The 16820-nt window shown below is 39.9% G+C and overlaps 1 protein-coding gene across 1 annotated transcript; it reads left to right on the top strand.

The window, feature by feature from the left end:
* Positions 1-2208: 2208 nt before the first annotated feature.
* On the top strand, positions 2209-12652 carry LOC139660675 (glutathione synthetase-like). Its single transcript, XM_071538879.1, has 10 exons — positions 2209-2343; positions 2678-2823; positions 5572-5647; positions 7687-7826; positions 8195-8311; positions 8917-9022; positions 10167-10361; positions 10507-10588; positions 11649-11838; positions 11999-12652. Exons 1-10 carry the CDS (start codon positions 2209-2211, stop codon positions 12120-12122), a joined length of 1311 nt encoding a protein of 436 aa, XP_071394980.1. The 3' UTR covers positions 12123-12652.
* Positions 12653-16820: the final 4168 nt, after the last annotated feature.

Raw genomic sequence — 16820 nt, 5'->3', positions numbered from 1 at the left:
CCTATCCTTTATCAGTCAGTTGTAAGGCGTGTTTCCTGTGATAACGCAGCGGCTGCATCATCTCCTTATGGGAAATGTAAAGATGCCGCCGAGGTCATGATGTTCCTTTTTAGCTGAATGCACGTTTCTCAAGATCCGGACACCATGTTTTCCGTGCGTAATGATGCGCGGCAGCAGTTATATCTTGGAAGCCAATGATTCACACAGTAACCAATAACCATATATATAACCATATATATGTTCAGAGTAAAATGGAGGATGATTACCTTTCCGACATGCTTCATTGCTCCTCCCTCGCTGTTTAAAAGCGGCCCTCTCCCCCTCCCATTCCTGAAAACAATTCTTGTAATGGCAGAATCGATGAAGCGAGCGAGTAAACTTGTTCAACTAGCAAACTTGCTACCTACCCCTTCACTTGTCATTGTGGGGCATGTAACCTTCAGCGGGAGAAAAACTGGCAAAGTGATAACCGATAACTGGTAACCGGCGTCACTTCTCTTCTCTGACAGAGCTACGCGCGTATCAGGCGCAGAGTTCAACAGAGCTGTTTTAATCTTTGTAAGCACAGAAAACCACTTCACACTTGTACGTCGTTGTGAATGGCAGCAAAAGCAGACTACTGGTTTGGCTGAGGGCTGGGGAGTCAGATTGAGCTCCACCAGAGTCTCTGTCAATTCAAAAGGATTTTTAATCCATCGTTTCTCCGTCAACTCAAGGCGTCTCCTCTGGGAAATAATGTGAGAAACTGTCAATGAGCACACCCAAGTGCCTCTGAATGAGATGAGACAAGTGCTTGGTATCAATAGCTAAGTGAGTAAGGCTTTAGTTGACAACAGTTGGTAAATATTTTTATTGGTGACCCTTTGGCGACCCTTTCAATCTCCTGCGACCCATGGTAGGGGCGCGACCCAGACTACACTAGCACACAACATAACTACATAACGGCCGAAGCCTAAAAAAAAACAAAAAAAATTCTGGCTATGCAGAAAGTGGCTGGAGAAGTAGGCTACTGTAGCAAGCCTTGGGAGGAGAGTAAGAGAAGTTGTTGGGTGATAATGCTCATGGGCTGTTGGTTCCGTGATGCATGTAGTTTCCAGGGGGAGGGCTACACCCCCAGTTTATGATGGCAGGAAGTGTTTTGACATGGAACTTGTGCTGTTACAAATAAAGGTAAAGTGTACAGTGTCCACTTTATTCTACATATGTCACAGTGTTGGTGTGGCTGACTTTGAGGGCCTGCCATGACCTTTTTTTTTTTTTTTTTTAAATAGCTTGGACCTAAATGTTAGTTTGTAGTGAAAGTCCAGGTCTGTAGGAGTGTTTTGACACATAACTTGTGCAGTTATAATGAAAGGTGACCTGTGTAGTGTTTAATCTGTGAAGCCTATATATAAAAATGCCAAATCTCTGTTTAAATGTAGAGGGGAACAATTCTTATCATGGAAAAACATTGTAGAGATTGTATAGTTGCATTTTTGAGTGTTGCGGGGAACGACTTCCGGAGTTGTCTTCTTGGGCGCACGCACGCCGCACGCTGAGAGAGCAGAGAGGAGAGAGGAGAGAGGAGAGAGGGGGACGGTAAAAACCAATAAAAATCCGCTGTTAGCGTGAGGGAGCCAGGGTTTATTATTTTGGGGTGAGCCCTCACTGCCCAGAGTTTGGAACAATAAAACGCCGTTCGGCACCATCATTTACTCTCTGGGAATTGCAAAAAATTTCGGAGAACTCGCGACTACATTACATATAAGACATACAGACTTTTGCACAGTGCTGTATATCAATGTAAACGCCGCAGAACGGTGTTTGGATGGACTCAGTTCTGTCCGGTGATGACAAAGCTGGTGTTCAGCTGTGTGTCAGAAACTGCAGCTTGAAAGTTTAATCCATTCAAGTTCTGTGGTTTCAACCTATAGAGCAGTGCAACAAGTCTGTCTGCCCTGTGATCTAGTGTTGATTTGCTCTTTAAAGTTTTATAATAGTATATACACTGGCAATATTGTTTCAGTTTTGCTCGCATGACAAAAGGGCCGCACTGTTTTATTAGTTAAATAGGTAATGTATTACAGATATCAGCTGTCATTTGTATAGGTTTCGATATGAAACCTATGGCTTGATGTTTCACTTTGAATCAAAAGTGAACGTAGCCTATATAAGGATGCTAATTAGTTCTAGTTTTAGTATCTTTTCGGCGCATTTTGCTGGGTGGGAATGGCTACAGATGAAATGCTACAAGGGTTGATGAGAAATCCTGAGAGACTGAAGGCTTTGGCGAATGAAGCAAAAGAATTTGCTCTTCAACATGGGGTTGTGATGAGGACCGTGGAGACACCCGATTCATCTGAGGTAAGGTTTGTCGTTACATATAGACCTGAGTGATTCATAGTGACACCAAGTCAGGTCAATATGTCCAAAGATGTTTCTGCTTATTCTTGTTTATAACAGTGGTGGTACTTGAGAGTGCTGATAAATGCCTGATGTCCACTGTTCAAAATAAATTAGGCCTATATTAAAAAATAAAACATAGATGCTGAAAAAAAACCAATACACCAGTGTCAATTTCCTCTCCTTTTGGGACGAAACTCTTCAGTTCTTGAACAATTATAATGCACTGATGCGATGCTCGTCATGTTTTTGGCTGTAAAGGCAGTGGTGAAATACATGTGTGCTGTGGTTTCAGGTGGTGACCTACGCTCCATTCACACTCTTCCCCACGCCTGTGCCCAAAGCTGTGTTCCACCAGGCTCTGGCAGTGCAGACTCACTTCAACACGCTGGTGGACAAGATCAGCCAGGACCCAGGCTTTCTGGAGGAGGCTCTCGCTAGGTAGGCTACTAGAGAGGGAATGATGATGTCAGGACTACAACTTGGACATGGATTAGCCTTGAAGGACTTGTTAACTGTGAACTCTATGCCTTTTCCATTCCCATGCAAATTCTGGTCAGTGAAGGCAGTTTTGCACCACTCTTTAAAAGAAGAAGCTGCAATATCTAAAGTTGTAACATTTATTCTCAATTTTCCAATAATAATTAGCCTACAACTAATAACTAGGAAGTGTTTGTATGCCTTTTATGTGTTGACAGGTTTGAATTTCTATTGAGGTTTCACCCGGATTGAACCAATCCTGATAGAATAAGCCTGAAGAAAATCAGTAATTTTATTTATTTTATTTTTATTTGAATTTTATTTGATAGGGACAATGCAATTTAACATAGTTCCAATACAGAGCATGAAACTGATGTGCTGCACAGAGAGTTTATAGCTATTGCTAATTTTCAACTCTTGTCCCTAGTTGGGCTTTTACATGTACAGTGTAATTAAAATATACAGCTTTCAGTATCATAAAACCACAATACACTACAGATATGGAAATACAATAAAATACACATACCACAATACACATACCACAATACATCAATACACATACACCATACACCAATAGTAATTTAGAGTACAATTAGCTAAAAATGAGTACAGCACTGGTTTGCTTTTAGCCAGCACTTAACCTTTGTTATAAAAGATTTTATATCTGGAATTAATTTGATTTCAGTTGGTAATGTGTTTGACAGGACAGGAAGAATAGAAATAGGGCGATAGTTGCATATCAAATCATGATCCCCTGCTTTGAAGACTGGTGTAATGACTGCTTTTTTCCAGTTATTTGGGAATTTGCTGGTCCTAATTGATAAATTGATGAGATGAGTCACAGGTCTTATGAATATAGAGCTGTATTTCTTAATGAAACAAGTGTCCAAATTATAAATGTCTTTTGCCTTAGAATTTGATAATTTCTTAATAACTTCTGCAATATTTGCTTCATTGACCTCTTGGATACGAAAGGAATCTGGTGATTCTATAGCTACTGTATTATTAGTTATAGTTGAAGAATAAAAATTTTGTGTCAATTCTTCTACTGATTGTATGAAGTATGTGTTAAATTCATGTGCCATGGCGGCATTATCTGTGATGGCCATAATTCATTTTTTAGCCATGGTAGAGTTGCCTTCTTTTGTTTACATTTCATGTTTTTGGTATATTTTGCTGTTAATTTCACTAGAGCAGTAGTCATGGAGTTACAGCACACATCCAAGTCATCTATTTCTATGAGCTGATCCCAATTAATGTTCCCAAGGTCACGTTCAAATTGCACAATTTTGGATTTAGGGATGACCATATTTACCCGGTCAGGGTTGCTGCTACCAAAGTACTGCAGACGCTTTTTTGTCAGTTTCCTGACGGTAAGAGTCATATTATGGTCAGACAAACCAGTTAGTAGGTTGTATGTTTTTGTTATCCGATCTGGTTTATTGGTAAATACCATATCAATTAGGGTTCTAGTGTTTCTAGTGATTCTTGTAGGTCCTTTAATCATCTGCTGGAAGTTGAATTTTGACATAATCATATTCAATTTTTGTTTATTGTTTTTGTCCAACCAGTTAATGTTATAGTCACCATATAATATTGTTTCTATGTGAGGGTCAAACCTTTTCATTATATCTTGTAGTTCCTCATAAAAGGAGACAGGTGAAAGAATCACATTTAGGGCTAAACATTCAAGAGGGGTGTTCAATTCTATTTCTCTGCATTTGTACTTCTCTTTGATAAAAATCAACACCCCCCCGCCCCTACTTAGCAGTCTATCCTTTCTAAAGCATACATAACCAGGAATGTCTATCATGTTTGTCGGTACATTTCTGTGGAGCCAAGTTTCGGTTAAGCAAAGATAGTCCAGGTTTGAATCAGACAGTAGAGTATGAATCTGATCTCTTTTTGAAATTAAGCTCCGTATATTTAAATGTCCGCCAAGAATGCCTTTTGGTTTAGATTTTAAGTCCCTTAACACTTTGGCATGATTAACAGTCTGGAAAAACAGATGCTGTTTTTGTTTTTGCGCTGCACTGCGCTCAGTTTTTCCTGACCCTGCTTCTTGGAGTGCCTCAGCTGTTCCCTCATTACACGCAGTGGCGTGTTCCGCTTCAGCCCTGGCTTTCGGTTCCGACAGTCTGCGTGTGTCAAATCGAACAGACCCACCAGTCATGCCGCACTCGGCCGCATGGGAGCAGTCCGGTCCATGTGCCCCCCGGCGCCCGCCACCAGACAACGCCGCCAGATGGCGCAGATCTGGCCCAGATCCCGGCCCAGATCCTGCCTCATTGCGAACAGGCGCTGTAGCTCTTCTCCAAGCACACCTAGCACGGCTTCCGATGCTGTCACCTCTGTAGCACCCTGCCTGCCCAGGGGGATCAGATCCTCCACCGGTCGAATATTGGGCACTTGTGCTGGGGTGGAGCTGCCTGTTTGTTCAATCACTGGTGGTCCGGGATTGAGATGTATATCACCAGCTAGTAGTAGTAGGACCAGTAGAATTCTTGACACACGCCACTTGCCATGCTGTGTTGAGAGCTGTGTAGCCATTTTTGTTTTCTCATTTTTAATCAGTCCCTTTTGTGAGCAGGTGGAGTATAAGGCAAGATATCCATGTCCAAATAAATAAAGTTTTGTTTGATCAACATAGGTTACTGAATTCTCTGACATATGATTTTTTATGATTTGTGTTGTTGTTCCACATCACAGTACTATCCAGGCAGATGACTTCACAGCTAAGTTGCTTGGCATATACAGACAAGTTCAGCATGAAGGGAGGACTCAGGTAAGAAACATACAAGAAAGTGGTAGAACTGACCATCACACTCAAGTGACATTCAGGAATGAACTTCATGGGCTCCATTTTAAAAATTCATAGCAGGATATCTCAAAAAGTTGGGCAGGGATTTGCACAAAACTTACGAAGGTTGGTTATGGGCCAAGGAAGAACTGATTAACTTTTCATGTCGATTAGCCAAAAGGTGATGGTGGGTGTGGCATATCACCAAAAGGTGCATAACATCCTTGCATGGCGGAGGTCTGTGCTCCACTGAGCACATTTTCTAGTCTATTGTGTGTCAATGTATGTAGTTGTGTGTAGTTTCCAGACAGGACCCTATGATATACACCTGCCAAGATGTGTGCCACTCCCCTACCAGACTCCTCTTTTTCCTTATTTCTTAGGCGTGGCATATTCACTCTGTTTGCACAGCCTGAAGAAGACCCGATTGACTCTTGTGCCTTGAGTTTTCAGTATTTTCTGTTGGGTCTTTAGTATTTTGCTTATTTTGAAGATATACCGCTTTTAAAAACCTTTGTGGGTTCATGTGTACTGATGCTACAGTAAAATACCCTCTTTTGCACTATATGAGGATGCTCTCCTCTTTTTCTTTGTTTGTCACACAGCCCTTTGAGCCTCCAATTACGACCCACTTTTTCACCACTCTGTATCCAACTGGTAACGCGAATATATGGTCTCTTTGTGTTAAGGCTAGGCTAGTGAACCCAAATGCAGAACACGGGTACAGGCGGCGGTAAGTAAAGTCAAAGAATTTATTTTAAGGCTTGGAGCTGAGTCAGGCAGGTCTAGGGTGGAGGCAAGCCAGGCAAGGGCTCGGAGCTGAGTCAGGCGGGTCAAGGGCGGAGGCAAGGCAAGGCAGGCAGAGCGGGCTCCAGAGAGCGGGGAGAGGAGCCGAGACAATGGGGAAGAGGGCTGGAGTCAGGCACAGGAGTCAGGCTGGCAGGCGGAACTGCAGGGACACAGAGAGACGGGTAAAGCACAGAACTGAAACCAGATAGTGAAACGCTATGATTAGAAATGGCTTAAGGCGTAGACACTGACTGATAGCAGAGTTTACAAACTGGCGATGAGTGGATGACAGACCAGGGAATATATACTGTGGGCTGATGAGAAGATGAAGAGCAGCTGGTACCCTGACGCCCGCACACCTGTCTCCACTCCTGCAATAAAGCACACAGAACACAAGGAAGGGGGGAGAGAGAGACTGCAGGCTAGGTGGAGTTAGTGGAGGGCGTGACACTTTGTTTGGCACCACTTAAAATCCTAGCTGCTGAAATTTGAATGTGCTGGAGATGTGAGTGTCTTTTGACTTAGGCAGAAATAGAAGGAATTGCAGTTGTAAACAGGATGAAATAAAAGCATGGATGATCTCTGAATCTATGGAGGGTAAAAACTACTTCATTTTTTATGTCTCTCAATTGGAATTGAAGCAAGAGTGCACGACTTTAGCTGTTCTCCAAAAATCAAGTCACTGTAAAAAATCACTCCTAGGTTTCAGGCCACTGGCTTTATGTTGGGGGGATAGACGAGCAAGATTCTAAAAATAAAAGTTGTGTTGGAGAGTGATCTTACATTCAGAAGAGCCAGTGTCACATCAACATTTGGAGTCTTAGGAACAGGAGGGGCTTGTCCAATAGGCCCGAAGCTGGGAGAGGGTAATGGGCCAGAAATAATGCACTGTTTTCTAGAATCCAGGAGAGTATTGATCAGGGTTTTAAATTCATCCTTGTCTCTTTCAGACTGCTGAGACTTGATGTGTGATCCAATTCTGTGGCTCATTCTCAAGATTTTTTGATTTTTTCATTCACTTTAGTTTTTTTCACAGATTGTCTGCCCTACTCTTTGCAATGTAAACAATCTTGAAATTGCTAGACTTCTTTGGTTCTGAGGCTTCCTCTCCAAACTCCAAACCTGTGTGCTCTGTAATTACAGAAGACAGATCATTATTTTTCTGATTGTTTTTCAATAGTGCTTAGCTTTTATTGAGAGTTAGACAATATATGTGAATTCTGTATTCTTTCCAGTCCATTATGATGGGTGTGAATCGGTCTGACTACATGCTGGACCAGAGAGAAGATAGGACTTCTTCTCTGAAACAGATAGAGATCAACACCATCGCTGCTGGTGGTTTTGGTGTCGCTGACCACCTCCCTGTGGTCCACAGGTACTTTAGGACATGTGCTTCTGTAAAACCTTTTGCTACTACTAGTTGGCAATTTGTTGAAATTTAACGGAGGATAATGAGAAGGTAAATTGTATGTTTCTATAACTTTATACCCAGAGTTTTCCGCTATTAAGTAGGATGCATTTATTTTCTGCTAACAAAGGGGGATGCCATTGCCCTCATTCTCCGTCAAATCACCTGGTGTACTACTCTTTTGTTTCACTCTTTTTTTGTCATCAGTGGGTTTGATTTCCATTTACTAGTGGTAGAGATAAGGAACCAAACGTTTTTCAAAAGTGAATGAAAAACACATACAGTGGACTGTCCCAAATGAATGGTAAAATGTTGTGATTCCCATGATTATTCAGGCACATCCTGAGGTTGGCTGGTCTGCTGGAGGAGAGCCAGTGTGTCCCAGACAACAACTCCACTGCTGGAATAGTCAGAGCATTAGCCAAGGCCTGGGAGCTCTACGGACAACAGAAGTAAGTGTAACATATAGTAAAGCTTGTACCCTTGGACCTCCATTTATTAACATTACTTAAATGTGCTCCCATTCCCATGGTTGAGGTCAACATATCTGACACCAGTATATATAAAAAATGTTGCACAAAACCTGTGAATATCTAATAACGAATTATAGGCTTCAGGTAGCAATGTAATATGGAAAGTACATATTGAAGTGGACAAAGTGTAAACATTTGATAAAACATACAACGTAAAAAAAATAGGTAACACTTTAAATTAATGAATGTTTATAAGCACTTAATAAACAATGAATTACTGATGAATTAATGATGAGTTCATGTGGAGTTAATCATCAATTCATCATTATCAATGATTTATCAATTATATCTTAATAATTTATAACAAATTAGTGCATCATTAGTAATGGCATTAGTTAAATCTTTGTATTTGATTTATAAGTCAAGAATACCATTGCTAATACATAGTGTAATTTTTAAAACATTACCTAATATAATGTACATGTAACTTCCTAGGAAGCATATGAAATCATTATTGTTCTTAATTAATGATCAACAAATAATTTGTTGATCATTAACAGATGATATCGAAATGCTCAACAAAGTATTTACACAGGTTTTATTCATTACCTCCGCCAAGGAGGTTATGTTTTCGCTGCCGTTTGTTTGTTTTATCGTTATGGCGACATGCCAAACCACTACAAAGAAAAGGTCAGATATTATTTGAATTTCATCAATATTTGTGTTCCTTTATCAATCACCACAGTTTTATTGTATTTTTTGGGATCTCAGACAGGGTTCCCAATTCCTCTGGATGGAGAACCCCCTAGATTGATGCTGTGTGAGAGAATGCACAATGGGCACAGTAACATTGGTTGAAATTGGTGTGGTGTGTTGTTGGCACTCCCAGGGCTGGCTGCAGGAGTGGGCCTTGATGTCCCTATACTGGGCGAGGTTAATTTAAATTCTTGCTGCACCAGTCATAGGGACCAGTTTGCCTTGGGTGTCCCTCCCAGGAGCCTAGGCTCCTGACAACATTGCTCCCAGGGTAACTGCGATGCATGCACCCCTCCACCATGCTAAGATTTTGATGCCAGGAGGGGTGAAATCAAACATGCTGTAATATATAAAACTTTGAGAGCATATCTAAGGAACGTCATGAAAAATGCAAAAAGAGAGTGCTGGCATAAGTACTAGTAAGAGTAGGGCCTGATACTTGAGTTGGGGAGGTTTGGGCAGTGGTACATAGAATGCTGGGGATGTACAAAAGGCCTGATAATAATATGAAGGAGGTGTGGAGGCATTGAAAAACACATCTAGGGCAAACACGTAGCAAAGCTTTCCAGGCAGTACACAGCTCAGACAGTATGGGTGAGGAGAGGCTGGAGATGAGGAGAGACGTTTTGAGGACAGAGAGTGGGAGACTTGGAACTTGTTCACAAACTGGAGTGCTGTAAATGTCATTTTCACAGTGGCAGAGCTTAAGGCTGCAATTGAAACAGGTAGGAAAACAGCTCCAAGGAAAGACAGGTTGAGGTATGAGTTTTGATATTCTGGTCCTAATTTTATACAATTTGGAATGAGGGAAGGTTAGCTAGTGTGATGACATTATCCTGAAGATAAATGCCATTTTTTTTCTTAATGATGCCAGGTATGCGATTTGGGTAGGACTTTGGCTGTTTTCACTTGGGCGGCAACTACAATCACTTGGGCGGAATACCTAAGTAACAGATAGAAAACTGAAACCAATATGAATAGAGTAGATGTTATTTTCAGCACACTATTTTACAATCCTGTTAGCCTTGTCAGGGTTCTCTATGGATCATTTCTGACATATAATTCATGTTTGGTGTAGACTTGGGAAGCCCGCCTGCTGATGGAGCGCTCTCTTGCTGTGAAGTGTCCAGACATCGGCACCCATCTGGCTGGAACCAAGAAGGTCCAACAGGAACTGGCCCGACCCGGAGTTCTGGAGAGGTTCTTCCCCGACCAGCCCCAAGTGGTGGAGCAGATCAGAGCCACCTTCGCTGGCCAATACACTCTAGACATGGTGAGGGAATGACACATACTGACACACATTTGAGTCAAACACATCCTTTGGTGTGTTTGACCAGTGGGCTTGTTAATGTGTTTGTCACAGAAATAGAATGAGCGTAATTTGGCTGAATGTAATGTTTTATTCTTCTGGGCTGTAGGGTCCAGAGGGTGACCAAACGGTGGCCATGAGTTTGGCCAAACCAGATGAGTTTGTCCTGAAGCCTCAGAGAGAAGGAGGAGGTAAGACATGACATAAGCATTTGCCTTATAACGGCTAGTACACATGGACATTGGTGTCCCTTGAGGCTCCTCTGCATATGATAGGTAGAAATATCCTAAAAATATTCGTAAGAAAAGTAAAACATGCCACTGCTCAGGTACTATTTTAGCCTGATTTGAATGCAGGGGAGATTGTAAAAATGTGTGGGAGTGAGGGAATACAACACAAGTCATAAGCCAAACCCACATGTGAAGAGTACATGGCATGTCCTTATATTCTTATACCAAAAAGCATTAGACTCTAGCTCTCCCCTCTTGACCAGGACTAATCCAAGATTTTGGAAAATTCTGCTGTTTAAAGCTGTTTTTAACCAGTTATGTGGGTTTTTTTTGCCACACAATTCCTTGAAGATGTCTGTGATACAGGAGGTCGTAGAATCAGCCCTATTTTAAATCGCTCCCTGTACACAAGTAGGTTTGCCCTCTATTTTTAAGCCTTCAACCCTTAAAGGAATAGTTCACCCAAAAATGAAAATTCAGTCATGCTCACCCCCATGCCAGTAGAAAATCGGGTAAAGTTTCTTAATCCATAAAACAGTCCCGAAGATCCCTGGAAGAAGTAAACTGCAGCTTTCTCCAAAACACTGCAGTTGCCGAGACCTGTCTTCAGACCATGCTTCAGACTTAAAAAAATAACGGAAAATAGGCATAAAATGGCTCCATGCAGCTCTTACAGGATAATCCAAGTCTCTTGAAGCCAACAGATCCCAAAGTGACTTAAAAAGACTGACATTTACACCATTATTTAGCTGAAATTGGCACTCTAGCTGTTGATTTCAAAATACGTCCGGCCTTGATAGGTAAGACTAGCTCCAATTACCAAAGCAAAGACTTCTGGTTTGGCCGTTTAGCCTTCAAAATAAGCCAAACATTTCCAATCCATATCATCTAGTTTCCCCAAAAGGATCAGTCTTAATTTAATATTTCGTCACTTATTTTAATACAATTAAGGACTACAATTAAATCCAATATTGCTGCCAAATTTCACACTGCATCATATGTCTCAATGCTACTGTTTCAGGGAACAATTTCTTTGGAGAAGACATCGTCAGGATACTAGAGGAAGTTAAAGGTGACAAGAGGAGAGCTGCTTATATTCTGATGGACAGGATCCGTCCTAAAGTAGAACACAACGTCCTGCTGAGGAGAGGTCTACCGCTCCAACTCAGCTCTGTCTGCTACGAGATAGGAGTTCTTGGAGCCTATGTGAGGTACAGTATATACAGAGGCATGCATACTAGTGTATTAATAAATACAGATCTACATGCATGTACACAGTTTTTGCGCTCATTAACAAAATGATGATCGATTTAAAAATTGTCTTACAGAAGTCTTTAGTCTTATGGCATCCTCATCTGTATCTCCATACAGGCATGGGGGAGAAATGGTCCTGAATGAGGTTGCTGGCCAGATTCTGAGGACTAAGAGCATTGAACACGGTGATGGGGGTATATGTAGTGGAGTGAGCGTATTTGACAGCCCACTCATCTACTGAGCGCTACCTGGCGTGTGTGATCTGCCATTTTAAAGGGTGTACTACATCTCGTATTGCATACTATCAAGGGTGGAAGTAACTGATTACATTTACTCCTGTTGCTGTAATTGAGTATAGCTTTTTTGTGTACATGTACTTTGAGTATTTCAGACCATTTTCACTTTTATTTAAGTACATTTTTACTGAAATATTGTACTTCACTACATTTTAAATCACAGTAATCTGGCTTTACTTTGTGTGTGAACCTTATTTTGCAATTTACAAATTTTCGAGTTAAAAGAACTGAATTAGATTTTTGTCTCAGCATTCCTTTCAGCATGATTCCTTGGAACATGGGCCCTGGTCTAAAATCAAACTCTTTTGGGACCCGGTTCAATGTTAATTTCTTTTCTGTATTGTAATGGCATGAAAATGTACCTGTGGATGAATGGGGTATATTGTCATTCCTAGATAATCATAATAATAGTAATAATAATAATAATTAAATAAATAAATTCTCAGTCCACAGAAGTTCCATAACATCAATAACAGCACCCAGAGATTAATAAAATGATGTTGGAATTAGAATTAATTTCATTGTGTATTTTGTTTTTTCCCCATTTCAGAAATGAAGAAACCTCTTTGTTAAAAAAGTTGCTAAAATCAGAATATAAATCCCAGTGTGGTCATTAAAACGTTCTTTTAATACTGGAACATTTCAACAAGGAACATTTCATTTATTTTTAACAGATGCTCACTCCTCACCTGGATGGGACAGGCTGCCTTTTTCTGAGAGAGAACAATGGCCTCAGACTTGAAGGTGGTGTAGGAATCAGAGCTCAAAAGTGATATTATTTTATAGGGTAAATTATAAGGAATTATTATACATATCCCTAATAAACAATTATTCGTCCATCGAACCAATTTCTTTAGGAACCAGGAAAATAATACAAGGGAAAAGCCCTCTCGGTTAGCCAAACACAAGAGGAATGTTGCTATTATGGTTACAATTATTGCTGTTATGATTACTATTATTAATAATACTACAGTATATTCATTTATAAAAGGGCAGCATGGATCTTTTCCGGTTTAGTGATTGATTTTGTGAGCAAGCAAACACCATGAACATTATGGTGGGTCTGTCCTTAGATTAGTAGATAGTTTTTGACACGTTTCAAGACATATTTTTGTTTCACTATGCGATTTGCAAGCTCACGCCTATTCACCCCAGTCGTTTTCAAACTTTTTTTCAGGCAACCCATTTTTTCTAAATGGGTCATATAAATCATACTCTGGGACCTAAGGTGAAACACGAATATTATTCATAATAATAAATTATAGTAGGGTTCCCCACACATATTTTGCAATAAATTTCAAAAACTTTCATAACTTCATAACTAAATCTTTATGACAGCACCCACAGTAGCCTAGTACTGTCAAGTTGCTTCATATACTGTATATGAAGCAACTTTTACGAATGTTATGACATAGAAAATGTATTTTACTGTAGACTGTAGATCTTCTTTTATCTTTTAAAAGCAACACAAATTTATTTATAACTTTTAAAATGCAAAACCTAACAAATAAAAAGAACCTGAACACAGATGCCTCCTGTAGTTTCTGCCTAAGGAAAATATTTTGTTGACACAAATACAGTGCCAATTATTGATGACATTTTGTTTTACAGGTCAACGTTTTGAATTAGTTTGCATGACAACACTCCCTGAAACTGTCTGCTTACTTCTAACAGCACCACTTAAGTCTCACAGCTCCACCAGAGTCTCTGTCAATTCAAAAGGATTTTTAATCCATCGTTTCTCCGTCAACTCAAGGCGTCTCCTCTGGGAAATAATGTGAGAAACTGTCAATGAGCACACCCAAGTGCCTCTGAATGAGATGAGACAAGTGCTTGGTATCAATAGCTAAGTGAGTAAGGCTTTAGTTGACAACAGTTGGTAAATATTTTTTATTGGTGACCCAATAAAAGTAAGAGAAGTTGTTGGGTGATAATGCTCATAGGCTGTTGGTTCCGTGATGCATGTAGTTTCCAGGGGGAGGGCTACACCCCCAGTTTATGATGGCAGGAAGTGTTTTGACATGGAATTTGTGCTGTTACAAATAAAGGTAAAGTGTACAGTGTCCACTTTATTCTACAAATGTGAAAAAATGTATTCTACACAGTGTTAGTGTGGCTGACTTTGAGGGCCCGGCATGACTTTATTTTTTTAAAAAGCTTGGACCTAAATGTTAGTTTGTAGTGAAAGTACAGGTCTGTATGAGTGTTTTGACATATAACTTGTGCAGTTACAATGAAAGGTGACCTCCCATACACACAATCATACACATAAACATGCGTTCTAACACGGATCTTCCCTAAAACACTAATTTTGGACTGCAGTGGCTGCATTATGTCACTATCATCATAACTGATATGTCTATTTCATCTGTTTGTTTTGTTTCATTTTGTTTTGTTGTATGTGTACCATGTCAAGTGTTATATGTCATCCTGTTGTTTGTTCATTGTCTGCCCTTGTTATCCCTGTTTCAATCATTGTTGTATCTGTAAAATCACTGCTGTTCTGTTTTTGCACCAAGAAAAAAAAAAAAGAAATGAATATGATGCACAGACAAGAGAAACTTTGTCAACCGGCACAGAATCAGTGGAAAAGTACATAAACATTGGGACGAAATAAAGTGTGCAAACTGTAGATTCCAAAAAAAAGAAGAAAAAAAAAAGAAAGGTGACCTGTGTAGTGTTTACAGTTTTACAGTACAGTTTTCTGAATGCTTAAACACTAACAGTTTCTTGAAGCACCATCTCTGAAACCATTACAGTTTTTTCTGATTGCTTAGGCCCTATCTTTGAAACTATAGGCTATTTTTGTAAAACTCTACACATTAACCACCAAACCTTACACCAACCCAGCAAAACATTATACATCTCTTGCAAAAGCAAACAATTCTTGCAAAACTCTTCAAACTCTTTTAAAAAATTGGGTTTTTGCGTCAATACAGTACACACAAACCATCATTTGAATAAGCACACGAAGCACCAACTACACACTGATAGTATAAATGAAAAACACTTGTGGCTTTTGCTTTTTCTGTGTGCAGGGCATAGCAGTTTGCAATAAAGTTTTGTCATACATGTAGTAAACACGCATACACACAATGCAATATGGTGGACATTGAAAGTGATATATGGGTTGGACTCGACACCTTCCAAAGAATCTAGGAACACAAGAATTTTCAGTCTACGACACACGGTTCAGAAGTTATTGGCCAAAATGTAAGGTTGCTTGTTATAGCGCCACCATCTGGCCAATGTGCATGGGCTGCCTTGCCTGAGTAGCGGTGCGCCATAGGAGCCCACCTGCCAAATATGGTTGCTGTAGGACTTACAGTTTCTGAGCTGCAGATACTTTTAGCGGAGAAAAAGAAATAAAGAAGGAAGAAGAATTCCAGCAAATACAAAAGGGTTCCAGCACTACGTGCTGCAGCTTCTTCTTTTAAAGAGTGGTGCAAAACTGCCTTCATTGACCAGAATTTGCAGTTCCTAGAGTGTAGGGACTATGAGTTGCATACAGTGAACTAGTCAAACTTGTTAAGTTACTCAGACTAGGCCTACTTATGTGGGAGGCTCACATCTCTGTTAGTCCATTTACTGGAGACTGAAGGCAGAGCTGTAATGGCAACAAATGAAATTCTACGAGGGTTGATGATAAATCCTGAGAGATTGAAGGATTTGGCTACTGAAGCAAAAGAATTTGCTCTTCAACATGGGGTTTTATTTCGGACCAATGAGACACCCAATTCGTCAGAGGTAAGGTTCTTATTTACAAATAAGTGATTCAGAGTGACACCAGGTCAGGTGATGTCCAAAGATGTCTCTGCTTATTTTTCTCAAGCAATGTTTGATAACACTTGCTTTTACAGTCACATACTGCCTATTTACCAGGTAAATACATTGTAAGAATAGTACATTTCCAAGTAATTACAGCTATAATGTATTGAATGAAAATCAAATCACAACTGAATGACTTACAGATTTTTCTGAATGCTTAGGCACTATCGTTGAAACTATAGGCTATTTTTGCAAAGCTCTACACACTAACCACCAAACCTTACACCAAACCAGCAAAACATTATACATCTCTTGCAAAAGCAAACAATTCTTGCAAAACTCTTCAAACTCTTTTAAAAAATTGGGTTTTTGCGTCAATACAGTACACACAAACAAAATCATTTGAATAAGCACACGAAGCACCAACTACGCACTGATAGTATAAATGAAAAACACTTGTGGCTTTTGCTTTTTCTGTGTGCAGGGCATAGCAGTTCGCAATAAGGTTTTGTCATACATGTAGTGAACACACATACACACAGGTATCCAAATGTGTCAAATATGGATGTGTATTCCAAACATAACACACTATAAATACAAATAAGGGGAAAAAGTTTTTTGTTTTTTTTCTCAAAATGTTCTACAGTAACACTCCTCAAACAACAAAAACACAGTAGAAGAAAACAAAAACATTTGTGCTAGAAACAGAACAGAACAGATAAAAATATCTATCTGGCCATAAGTTTACAGTGTTGCTAGAAGTGTGTAAATTGCAAACTGAGTGTAAAGCAGTGATTTGTGTTTACACAAATGTTTTTGTTTTCTTCTACTGCGCTTTTGTTGTTTGAGGAGTGTTACTGTAGAACATTTTGAGA

This window comes from Centroberyx affinis, unplaced genomic scaffold, assembly GCF_046629955.1.
Source record: "Centroberyx affinis isolate AG114_WGS23_722 - 3 ecotype Tasmania unplaced genomic scaffold, CSIRO-AGI_Caff_v1 ptg003357l_1, whole genome shotgun sequence".
In the NCBI taxonomy this organism is placed as follows: domain Eukaryota; kingdom Metazoa; phylum Chordata; class Actinopteri; order Beryciformes; family Berycidae; genus Centroberyx; species Centroberyx affinis.
The sequence above is the reverse complement of the archived record's forward strand: the minus strand, read 5'-3'. Positions and strand labels throughout refer to the sequence as shown.

Excerpts from the sequence above, each read along its gene's own strand:
- LOC139660675 (XM_071538879.1), top strand. The coding sequence starts at position 2,209 with ATGGCTACAGATGAAATGCTACAAGGGTTGATGAGAAATCCTGAGAGA. Across the intron at positions 5,648-7,686 it reads AGCATGAAGGGAGGACTCAG|TCCATTATGATGGGTGTGAA; the intron begins GTAAGAAACATA and ends TATTCTTTCCAG. Across the intron at positions 10,362-10,506 it reads GCCAATACACTCTAGACATG|GGTCCAGAGGGTGACCAAAC; the intron begins GTGAGGGAATGA and ends TCTGGGCTGTAG.